Below are 12,662 nucleotides of genomic sequence, written 5' to 3'. Positions count from 1 at the left end.
AGCGATGTGTATAACTTTTGAGGGTTTTTTTTAATGCGTATAACTTTTTTTTTTTTTTTTTTTTTTTTTTTTTTTTGAGACAGGGTCTGGCTCTGTCTCTCAGGCTGGAGTGCAGTGGCATGATCTCGGTTCACTGCAACCTCTGCCTCCCAGGTTCAAGCAATTCCCCAGCCTTAGCCTCCCAAGTAGTTGGGATTGCAGGTGCCTGCCACCACACCCAGCTAATTTTTGTATTTTTAGTAAAGATGGGGTTCTACCATGTTGGCCAAGCTGGTCTTGAACTCCTAACCTCAAGTGATCCACCTGCCTTGGCCTCCCAAAGTGCTGGGATTACAGGCATGAGCCGTCACACCCAGCTTTGATTCGTATAACTTTTAAGGGTTTTATTTTATTTTATTTTATTTTATTTTTTAAATACATGTGAAACCAAATAGCACAGGGCCCAATACTTTTTTTTTTTCTTTTTTTTTTTTTGAGATGGTGACTTGCTCTGTCACCAGGCTGGAGTGCAGTGGTGCGATCTCAGCTCACTGCAGCCTCCGCTTCCCAGGTTCAAGTGATTCTCCTGCCTCAGCCTCCCAAGTAACTGGGACTACAGGCGTGCGCCACCACACCCAGCTAATTTTTGTATTTTTAGTAATGTTGGGGTTTCACCATGTTGGCCAGAATGGTCTCGATCTCTTGACCTCGTGATCCACCAGCCTTGGCCTCCCAAAATGCTGGAATTACAGGCATGAGCCACCACGCCTGGCTGCCCAGTACATTTTAATGATTACAAATTAATAGTTTAATTGTCCATTGATGATGAAAATTATGCATGTGAAGTTTGGCAAGGTCTACTGTAAATATACATTACTTTAAAGATGACTTTCTTTTGAAGCTCGTTTGATATAGTCATTGTTGGTGGCGGAATTGTGGGGCTTGCCTCTGCCAGAGCACTCATCCTGCGACATCCATCACTTTCTATTGGTGTTCTGGAAAAGGAGAAAGATTTAGGTATGTATATAATCAAAGTTGTTCTTTGGGCTTACTTGGGCATCTGCTCATTTTGTCTATTCTGAATCTTTCATGCTGAATGTCAGTGTTAGTATCTTAGTTTGTGTTCTAAAAGCAGAGTGTAGGACAAGGACATGGCTATAGGTTGTTTATTTGAGAGGTTAAAGCACAGTGTGGGACAAAGAGGACATGTTTATAGGTTATTTATTTGAGATATTATCTGAGGAAACAGGAGTGAGGGGGTGAGAAAAGTAAGACAGGGAAGGAGGAAAAGACATGAGAACACATCAAGATTGCTGTGGTGAGCTTGATTCTACCGGAACCTCTGAGGAGCAGTATAATGTCTCCCAGGATTGTGCTCACGTATCCATCAGCTCCTGTCCCTATTGGTTGAGGATTGCTGCTGGTGATGTTGAGCACCCTGTGCCCTTCTCTAAAAAAGTTAGCAGAGGCCCCAAGGCAGAGTGCAAAGAGACATAATGGGCCCCTGAAGTGTGGTGTGCTGGTAATGAGAGGTAAGTTTGTGCACCAAAGGTGTAGTTGAAATCAAGAGACGGACTGGAGGGATGCGACATGGATACCAGGGATGGCTGTGAGAAGAAGCTACCAGTGATCTGAACAAATTCAGGCAGAATTTTGCATGATGTGGTCTCTAACAGCTTCAACTATGAGTTCGTTCTCTTACCTCTTATGTTTTGTATGAATCATGTACTTACTCTTATACCCTGTTTGTCTTGTTCTGTAGCTGTTCACCAGACTGGACATAACAGTGGTGTCATACATAGTGGAATTTATTATAAACCTGAGTCTCTGAAAGCCAAATTATGTGTACAAGGTGCAGCCCTTCTCTATGAATACTGTCAGCAAAAGGGAATTTCCTACAAGCAGTGTGGCAAGGTATGGCATTTTACCAGAGCCTTGACTAATTTCCAACTAGCATTTTCTTAGTGATGTTTAATATTACATTTTTTTTAAATGTGGTATTTTGTTTCTTTGTATCTATGTAATTTTTGAAATCTAATCTTAGGGAATAACTAAAAAAAGATGATGTGACTTTATGTAATTTTCTAAATAAAAGTTTTATTGACATATAATTTATGTACCGTACATTTCGCCCTTTTAAAGTGCACAGATCAGTTTTTAGTATACTCACAGAGCTGAGCAATCATCACCACTATTTAATTTTAGGCTTTTTCATCACCCCAAAAAGAAACCCCATATCCATTAACAGTCACTCCCCATTTCCACCTCCCCTGATGCCCTAGCAACCACTTTCTGTCTTTGTGGATTTGCCTATTCTACACTTTTCATATAAATACTTTCATGTACTATGTGGTCTTTTGTGCTGACTTCTTTCACTTAGCATAATGTTGTCAAAGTTCATCCATGTTATAGCATGAATCAGTACTTCATTCCTTTTGTGGCTGAACAATATTCCATTGTATGGATATACCACATTTTGTTTATTTGTTCATCAGTTGATAGACATGTGGATTGTTTCCACCTTTTGGCTACTATGGATACTGCTGCTATGAACATTCATGTACAAGTTTTTGTGTGAACATATGTTTTCATTTATGTTGGGTATATACCTGGGGGTGGAATTGCTGGTTGTCAGGGTAACTCCATGTTTAACATTTTGAGGAACTGCCAAATGGTTTTCCAAAGCTCTGTACTATTTTACATTCCCACCAGTAATTAATAAGGATTCCAATTTTCCATGTTCTTGCCAACATCTATTTTGATTTGTCTTTTTTATTTTAGCCATCCTAGTGGAAGTTTTGATTTGCAGTTCCCTAGTGATAATGATGTTGAGTGTCTTTTATTTCTTCCTTTTTAGAAAACAGTTCTATTTGCTAAATATTAGCCAGATACTGTGGCTAATGCCTGTAATCCTGGCACTTTGGAAGGCCAAGGCTGGAGGCTCACTTGAGCCCAAGGGTTTGAGACCAGCTCAGGCAACATAGTGAGACCCCATCTCTACAAAAAATTTAAAAAGTTAGCCAGGTGCGATGGTGCACACCTGTAGTCCCAGCTACTTGGGAGGCTGAGGTGGGAGGACTGCTTGAACCTGGGAGATCGAGGCTGCAACGATCCGTGATCGTGCCACTGTACTTCAGCCTGGGCGACAGAGCGAGGCCTTGTCTTAAAAAAAAAAAATTAAAATTATTACTTTATAACTTTATTTCTTATTTAAAAGTTGAGACAGGATCTTTCTTTGTTCCCCAGGCTGGTCTCAAACTCCTGGCTTCAAGCACTCCTCCTGCCTTGGCCTCCTAACGTGCTGGGATTACAGATGTGAGCCACTGTGCCTGGCCTAAAATTATTTTTTAATTGACAAAAACTGTATATATTTATCATGTACAACATGTTGTTTTGAAGTATGTATACATTGTGGGCCGGGCACAGTGGCTCACGCCTGCCTGCAATCCCAGCACTTTGGGAGGCTGAGGCAGGTGGATCACGTGAGGTCAGGAGTTTGCGACCAGCCTGGCTAACATGGTGAAACCCCATCTGTACTAAAAATATAAAAATTAGCCAGCTGTGGTAGCACACACCTACGATGCCAGCTACTCGGGAGGCTGAAGCACGAGAATTGCTTGACCCTGGGAGACAGAGGTTGCAGTGAGCCGAGATCGCACCACAGAATTCCAGCCTGGGCAACAGAGTGAGACTCTGTCTCAATAAGTATGTGTACATTGTGGAATGGCTAAATCAAGCTCACCAACATATGCATTACCTTCCATACTTATTTTTTTTTTATGATGCAAAGTCTTAAATCTACTCTCTGAGCAGTCTTCAGAAGTATAGTCAACATTTTGTGTAACAGATATCCTGAACTTATTCCTCTTACTTAACTGAAATTTTGTGTCCTTTAGCAAGTGTCTTTCCATACCACCCCTGCCTCCCTGCCGCCCCCAGCCCCTGGTAACCACCATTCCACTCTACCTCTGTGAGTTCAACTTTTTGAGATTCTACATATAAATGAGATCATGCAGCATTTATCTTTCTGTGCTTCGTTTATTTCACCTAAGATAATGTCCTCCAGGTTCATCTCTGTTGTCATTTGTGGCATGGACCATTTGTGACAATAAAGATGAACATGGAGGATATTATCTTACGTATTTCTCATTATCTTAAAGATTTTCTCCTTTTTTAAGGATGACTGGTATTTTGTTGTTTATCCGCCTAACCCGGCCTCCCACAGTGTTGGGATTACAGGTGTGAGCAACCACGCCTGGCCTGATCATGTGGTTTTTGTCCTTCATCTTGTTGATACGATGTGTCACATTGATTCATTTACATATGTTGAACCATCCTTTGCATCCCTGGGTTAAATCCCACTTGGTCATGATGAATGATCTTTTAAATGTGTTGTTGAATTTAGCTTGCTAATATTTTGTTAAGGATTTTTGTATAGTGTTCATTAGGGATATTGGCCTATAGTTTTCATTTTTTTGATGTGTCTTTGTCTGGTTTTGGTATTGGTAATACCAGCCTCATGGAATGTGTTTGGAAATATTTCCCCCTCTATTTTATGGAATAGTTTGAGTAGGGTTTGGTATTAGTTTTTCTTTAAATGTTTGGTAAAATTTAGCAGTGAAGCCATCAGGTTCTGGGCTTTTCTTTACTGGGAGACTTTTTATTATGGCTTCGATCCTATTGCTTGTTATTGGTTTGTTCAGGTTTTGGATTTCTTCATGGTTCAATCTTGGTAGGTGGTATGTGTCCAGGAATTTATTCATTTCTTGTAAGTTTTCTAATTTATTGGCATATATAGTTGGTCATAGTAGCCTTTAACAATTTTTTGAATTACTGTGGTATTGATTGTAATGTCTCCTTTTTCATCTCTGATTTTATTTATCTGAGTCTTCTCTTTTTCTTAGTCTGACTAAAGGTTTGTCAATTCTGTTTATCTTTTCAAAAAACCAACCTTTCATTAATCTTTTGTATTGTTTTCTTTGTTTCGATTTCATTTAGTTCTGCTCTGATCTTCATTATTTCTTTTCTTCTACTAATTTTGAATTTGGTATGCTCTTGCTTTTCTAGTTTTTTAAGATGCATTGTTAGATTATATGAAGTTCTACTTTTTTGATGTAGGTGCTTATAGCTATGAACTTTCCTGTTAGTACGGCTTTTGCTGTTTCCCAAAGGTTTTGGTATGTTGTGTTTCTATTTTCATTTGTTTCAACAGATTTTTAAATTTCCGTCTTAATTTCTTCATTGACTCACCGGTCATTTAGGAGCATATTGGTTTTGTTTGCTTGTTTGTTTATTTTTTGAGATAGAGTCTCGCTCTGTCACCCAGGCTGGAATATAGTGGCACTATCACAGATCACTGGAGCCTTGACCTCCCAGGCTCAAACAGTCATCCCACCAGCCGGGTGTGGTGGCTCATGCCCATAATCCCAGCACTTTGGGAGGCTGAGGCAGGGAGGATCACCTGAGGTTGGGAGTTTGAGACCAGCCTGACCAACATGGAGAAACCCCGTCTCTACTAAAAATACAAAATTAGCTGGGTGTGGTGGCACATTCCTGTAATCCCAGCTACTTGGAAGGCTGAGGCAGGATAATTAATTGCTGGAACCTGGGAGGCAGAGGTTACAGTGAGCTGAGATCGTGTCATTGCACTCCAGCCTGGGCAATAAGAGTGAAACTCTGTCTCAAAAAAAAAAAAAAAAAAAGTCCTCCCACCTCAACCTCTGGAGTAATGGGGATCACAGGTGCACCACTATGCCTGGCTAATTTTTTTTTTTTTTTTTTTGAGACTGAGTCTTGCTGCCACCCAGCCTAGAGTGCAATGATGCCATCTCAGCTCACTGCAACCTCCACCTCCTGGATTCAAGCAATTCTCCAGCCTCAGCCTCCCAAGTAGCTGGGACTACAGGTGCACACCACCACGGCTGGCTAATTTTTGTATTTTTAGTAGAGATGTGGTTTCACCTTGTTAACTAGGCTGGTCTCAAACTGCTGACCTCAAGTGATCTACCTGCCTCAGCCTCCCAAAGTGCTGGGATTACAGGCGTGAGCTACCATGCCCAATCATTTTGTTGTTGTTGTTGTTGTTGTTGTTTTTAAGTTAGGATCTCTCTCCATTGCTCAAGTTGGTCTCAAACTCCTGGGCTCAGGTGTTCAAGTGATTTCTCACCTTGGCCACCTAAAGTATTGGGATTACAGGTGTGAACCACCGTGCCTGGCCAGCAGCATATTGTTTAATTTACATGTGTTTGTATAGTTTCCAAAATTCCTCTTGTTATTGATTTCTAGTTTTATTCCATTGTGGTCAGAGAATATACTTGATATAATTTCATTAAAAAAATTTTTAAAGACCTGTTTTGTGGCCCAACATATTGGTCTATCCTTGAGAATGAGCCACGTGCTGGAGAGAAGAATATATGTTCTGTGGCTTTTGGATGAAACTCTCTGTAAATATCTATTAGATCCATTTGGTCTGTAGTGCTCAGTAGTTTATTCTTTGTGATGCTTTTGTGAGAATTGTTCTCCTAATTTCATTTTTTATAATTCATTGCTAATGCATGGAATATGATTGATTTCTGTATGTTGATTTTTTTTAATCCAGTGACCTTTCTGAACTCATATTGTTCTAATTTGTGTGTGTGTGTGTCTGTCTGTCTATGAATTCCTTAGGCTTTACTATATGCAGGATTATGTCACTGCAAATAAGTTTCTTTTCCAATTTAGATGTCTTTTACCTACTTATTCTGCTTACCTGATTTCCACGGGTGGAAGCTCCAATACTGTGTTGAACAGAAGTAGTAAAAGTGAACCTTCTTGAATTGTTCTTGATCTAATGGAGGAAGCATTCAATCTTTTACCCTTAAGTTTGATGTTAGCTGTGGATTCCCTTTATCAGATTAAGGAAGTTCCTTTCTGTTCCTAGTTTGTTGAGTGTTTTCTATCATGAAAAGGTGTTGAATTTTCTCAAATGCCTTTTCTGCTTCTATTGAGGTGATCATGTGGTTTTTATCCTTTATCCTGTTAATGTAGTGTATTAATACATTTTTGGATGTTAAATTGGTTTTACATTCCTGTGATAAATCCCTCTTGGTCATGATGTAAAATCCTCTCTATATGTTGCTGCATTCAGTTTATTAGTATTTTGTTCAGGGTTTTGCATCAGTATTTTTAAGGGATATTGGTTTGCAATTTCTTACGATATTTGGTTTTGGTAAAAGGCAAAATATTTTTTCTTTCTGAAGAGAAACCAGAGCACTGATTGTAGTATCAAACTAATATTGGCCTCACAGAATTAGTTGGGAAGTGATTCTTATTCTTCTGTTTTTTGGAAGAGTTTATGGAGAATTAGTATTTTTTTTTTTAACATCTGGTAGCATTCGTGAATAAAGCCTGTCAGCCTGGGCTTTTTTTTTTTTAATGTGGGAAGTTTTCAGTCACTTCATGTGTTATAGGTTTATTAAGTTTTTCTTGTCGAATCAGTTTCAGAACTTTGTGTTTTTCTAATAATTTGTTCATTCCATCTAGATTTTCTAATTTGTTGCCATACAATTGTTCATAGTGTTCTTTTATAAGTCCTTTTATTTCTGCAATGTTGGTAGTCATGTCCCTTCTTCATGTAAGTTTTTTTTTTTTTTTGGAGACAGGATCCCACTTTGTCACCCAGGATGGAGTGCAGTGGCACAATCTTGGCTCTTCTGTAGCCTTGACCTCCTGAGCTCAAGTGATCCTCCCACCTCAGCCTGCTAGTAGCTGGGACTACAGGTGCACACCACCACACTCACCTAATTTTTTTGTATTTTTTTTTGTGTGTGACAGGTTTTGCTGTGTTGCCCAGGCTGTTCTTGAACTCCTGAGCTCAAGCGATCCACCAGCCTCAGCTTCCCAGAGTGCTAGGATTACAGGCGTGAGCCACCTTGCCTGGCCCTTATAATTTTTAAGAATAAAAACTAATTGTCACCATTAAAGATGCTGGGTGTGGTAGCTCACGCCTGTAATCCCAGCACTTTGGGAGGCTGAAGTGAGTGGACCACCTGAGGTCAGGAGTTCGAGACCAGCCTGGCCAACATGGTGAAACCCCATTTCTACTGAAAATACAAAAATTAGCTGGGCATGGTGGCGGGCACCTGTAATCCCAGCTACTTGGGAGGCTGAGGCAGGAGAATCATTTGAACCTGGGACACAGAGGTTGCAGTGAGCCGAGATCCTGCCATTGCACTCTAGCCTGGGTGACCAGAGTGAAACTAAAAAAAAGATGCTTTGAGAAAAAAAAAATTGTAGGGCTGGACTCAGTGGCTTATGCCTGTAATCCTAGCACTTTGAGAGGCCGAGGTTGGCAGATTACTTGAGCCCAGGAGTTCGAGACCAGTCTGAGCAATGTGGTAAAACGCTGTCTCTACTAAAAATACAAAAAATTAGCTGAGTGTGGTGACACATGCCTGTAGTCCCAGCTTCTAGGGAGGCTGAGGTGGGAGAATCACTTGAGCTTGGGAAGTCGAGGCTACAGGGAGTCATGAATGGGCCACTTCACTACAGCCTGGGCAATGGGAGTGAGACCCTCTCTCAAATAAATAAATAAGTAAATAAATAAATAAATAGAAATTTAAAAAATAGAAACAAATTTTTTTAAGAGACAGAGTCTTGCCCTGTTGCCCAGGGTGGAGTGTAGTGGCACAATCACAGCTCACTGCAGCCTTGAACTCCTGGGCTCAAGTGGTCTTCTTGTCTCAGCCTTTGAAGTAGCTTGGATTATAGACATGAGCCCCTGTGCGTGGCCACATTTTAAAAAATAATTCAGTAAAATGGGCCTGACATAAGTGAAAAAGACAAGATATAAAAGTCTAGTTTCAGTTTTTCTTATTGAGTTGTAAAAATTCTTTACATATTCTAAATACGAGATCTTTATCCACTACGTGATTTGCAAATATTTTTTCTCATTGTGTGGGTTATCTTTTCAATTACTTGATAGAGTCCTTTGATTCCACTTCTGTTTTTAAGGTTAATTATTTATTGATTTAAGCCTTTACACCTTGATTAAAAGTGTCATCTCATGAAATTCTGTTCCCTCTTTGGTATGAAATAATGACTTGTGAATTCTAATAAACCTTCAAATATGCACCTGTGTTTTCCTTTGCCCCTTTCCTTAAGTAAAAAAGAAACTGTACCTCAAACAGATATTTTTCCCATAAATAAATAGAAAATAAGTTGATGAATTTACTGTTTTTCCCCTTGCAACAGAATGTATTAGTAAATACTTTATAATGTATTCCAAAAATAAAAGGGATTGTCTTGTCAGTTATATTCCATTACATTCAATACCAGTTGTCTTTCTGATGTGCTGATATTTTACATTTTCCTGAAGAAATAAGGAGGCCATTCTGTTTTGTGGGGGTGGGGAAGTAAAGTCCAAGCGACTTATGCTTCTCTCCCTTCTGGGATTGAGAATGTGGTAGTGATGAGTTGCTTATGGCCAAGATGCACATAGAGACTGTGGTAACAGAAGTGGAAATTGAGGCTACATTTCACTTTTAGGGAAAATTTGTTTTTATGCCATTTTCTTAAGACAACTTTTCTTGGTGGAGGAAGAAAATACTCATGAAGAAAGAAAGAATTAGATATGTGAAGAAAAAATAATTTAAAACAATTAACCTCGTTTGGGTCATACAATAGTTGATGATTTTCCATTGACTTTATCTTTCATCACTGATGATACATTGACCTCTATCAATGCTCCTTACCTTTTTTTTTTTGAAGCTTATAGTAGCTGTTGAACAAGAAGAAATTCCCAGACTTCAAGCCTTGTATGAGAGAGGCCTCCAGAATGGTGTCCAGGGCCTGAGGCTGATCCAGCAGGAGGATATAAAAAAGAAGGAGCCATATTGTAGGGTAAGTGATTAACCAGCTTCAAAGGGATGTTTTTATTTAGGGCTTAGTCCTGTGACATGGAGGCTGAGGGTGAGTTTATAGGAGGCAGGAATAATGTAAAATCAGTCAGATAATCCTGTCACAGAAGTAGTGAAATGACAGACACAAGAGGGCATTGCCACAAACTCTGGACACCTGATTTCTTTCTTTGTGAGAAAATACCAGGTCTGACCAACATGAACAAAGACAGGAGGAGGCCTGAGACCACATGGCATATTTGGAAAACACTGAGCAGTGAGGTGTGATTGGGAGCATTGGGTATATAGGGAAAGATAAGAGATGAGACTGAAAAGGCAGGGTTAGGCCCACATAAAGGGCTTGGCATTCATGCTAATAACATTGAAGTTTATCTAATAGGCATGGGGAGCCATTGAACATTTTTGGAGGAGGGCAGCTGTAGTGTCTGATCTATATCACAGGCGGATAAGGCTGGCATGAGTTTGAAGAGTAGCTTGTAGACTATCTTCCTTAAACTTGCCATAGGGAAAAAAACAGATCTTTATTCATGAAAGAGACAGGAATAGTAATATAATAGTTATTCTGCATGTTAACTTTCACTGATAGCCTTTCAGAGACTATTAGTCCAACTTCGCAGTTTCACTGACTGTTCCAATGAATGGCTAATTTTCTCCTGTGGGTAGAAATTTAACTGTTCCAATAGCTGGACTCCTGGAACGTGTCTCAGAGAATGTGACCTTGAACTCGCTATCAGGCAATGCTTTTTAACTTAGTTTAGAGAAACACTATGGGAAATAGGCTGGAAAATGTGTAGACTATTAGACCAGTTTATTTGTTCATCTACATCTCTCAGAGTGGCATGCCTGCACTGCAGTGTTTTGTCTTCCCCATTCTACTCCTTGACCCCAGTTACTGTCTTTGAATTGTGCTTTGGTTTTATGGCATCAACTTGTGGAGAAGGTCATTGTGTCAATCACTGTGACCTCCATTGTGAGGATGTGATTGAGGACATAAGTTATTCACTCTGTTACACAACATCTTGCTCTGAGAACCTGCAGGAGACATTTCTCTCAGATCTTAGTTCTGAGAATAATTTTATTCTTCCTGACCACAGTTGGCTTGTTTCTATCTTATGGACATTGAGTGATTTAACTGATTGCATTGCCCTGTGTACTTTGGCTGCAAGGAAGCTCAGAGACACATTTGTGCCCTACTCCCGCCAGATATCTAGGGCCTTAAACATACATTTTTATTTTTGTATACTAACTTCCCTCTTCATTTCATCTTAGCTTTCCACCCTCCTTTTCTGTCTACCCTAATTTCTTGGAACCATAACGTACAATGGAAATTATAAATGGATAGCTTAGTGAATTTTCACGAAGTGTGACCAGCACCCAGGACAACAAACAAATGTTACCAACCTCCCAGTACTCCCCTCATGTCCTTCCACTAGGACATTTCCCCTAAGAGTAACCACTGTCCTGACTTCTTACATCATAGGTGATTGAATTTTAGGTAAGTAGAATGATATAATATGTGTTCTTTTGTATCTGAGCTTTTTTTTTTTTTTTAGACAGGGTTTTGCTCTGTTGCCCAGACTGGAATGCAGTGGCACAGCATTATTATAGCTCACTGTAACTTTGAACTCCTGAGCTCAAATAATCCTCCCACTTCAGCCTTCCAAGTAACTGGGACAACAGGTGTGTGCTACCACATCCAGCTAATTGTTTTTAAAAAAAATTTTTTTTAATTAAATTTTTTGTTAACCCAGGCTGGTCTTGAATTCCTGGGCTCAAGTGATCTACCCATCTTGGCCTCCCAAAGTGCTAGGATTACAGTTGTCAGCCATCATGCCCAGCTGTATCTGGGCTTCTTAACTTCAATATTGTTTATTAAATTCATCCATATTGTTACATATATTTGTAGTTTATTTGTTGTCCTTGCTGTATACCGTATCATTCATTCTATGAATGTAGCATGATTCATTCTACTGTTGATGGGCATTTGGATAGTTTCCAATTTGGAACTCTTCCAAATATTGCTGCTATGAAAATTCTAGTACATATGTTTTAGTGAGCACATGTACACATTTTTATTGGGTATATACCTATGAAGGAACTTGCTAGTTTGCAATTTGTGGATATGTTTAGCTTTGGCAGGTATTGCCAGGGTTTTCCAAAGTGTTTGTCCCAATTTTTACTCTCATGAGCGTTCCAGTGCTCCGTATCCTCAACCAACACTTGGTATTGCTTATTGTTTTTATTTTAGCCATTCTGATGGGTATGTAGTAGTATCATATTATGATTTTAATTTATATTTCCCTGTGGACTCACACATTTATGCACCTTTGTATGTATTTATTGACCATTTGGTTATTTTATTTTGTGAAGTACCTGTTTGAGTCCTTTACCCACTTTTCTATTGGGTTGACCGTCTTTCTTATAATTATTAATTATTATTCATTTTAGGACATATGTAGTCTGGATGTGAGTCTTTTGTTGGATATATATATATATACACACACACACACACATATACACACACACACAAACTGCATATCACAAATATCTCCTACTACTCTGTAGCAGGCCTTTTTTTTTTTTTTTTTTTTTTTTTTTTTTTTTTTTTTTTTTTTTATGACGGAGTCTTGCTCTGTCGCCCAGGCTGGAGTGCAGTGGCCAGGTCTCAGCTCACTGCAAGCTCTGCCTCCCGGGTTTACGCCATTGTCCTGCCTCAGCCTCCCGAGTAGCTGGGACTATAGGCACCCACCACCTCGCCCGGCTAGTTTTTTTTTTTTTTTGTATTTT

General features: G+C 39.4%; 1 protein-coding gene across 3 annotated transcripts in view; it reads left to right on the top strand.

Annotated features, from left to right (window-relative positions):
• The window catches only part of L2HGDH (L-2-hydroxyglutarate dehydrogenase), a 74,863-nt gene that overhangs the window by 8,108 nt on the left and 54,093 nt on the right, over positions 1 to 12,662 (top strand). For all 3 annotated transcript variants that reach the window (XM_030931128.1, XM_010389481.2, XM_030931129.1), the window contains exons 2-4: positions 881 to 996; positions 1,742 to 1,893; positions 9,727 to 9,858. In XM_030931128.1, the coding sequence (XP_030786988.1) occupies positions 881 to 996; positions 1,742 to 1,893; positions 9,727 to 9,858 (400 nt within the window). The remainder of the gene's footprint in view (positions 1 to 880; positions 997 to 1,741; positions 1,894 to 9,726; positions 9,859 to 12,662) is intronic.

This window comes from Rhinopithecus roxellana, chromosome 5, assembly GCF_007565055.1.
Source record: "Rhinopithecus roxellana isolate Shanxi Qingling chromosome 5, ASM756505v1, whole genome shotgun sequence".
NCBI lineage: Eukaryota > Metazoa > Chordata > Mammalia > Primates > Cercopithecidae > Rhinopithecus > Rhinopithecus roxellana.
The sequence above is the reverse complement of the archived record's forward strand: the minus strand, read 5'-3'. Positions and strand labels throughout refer to the sequence as shown.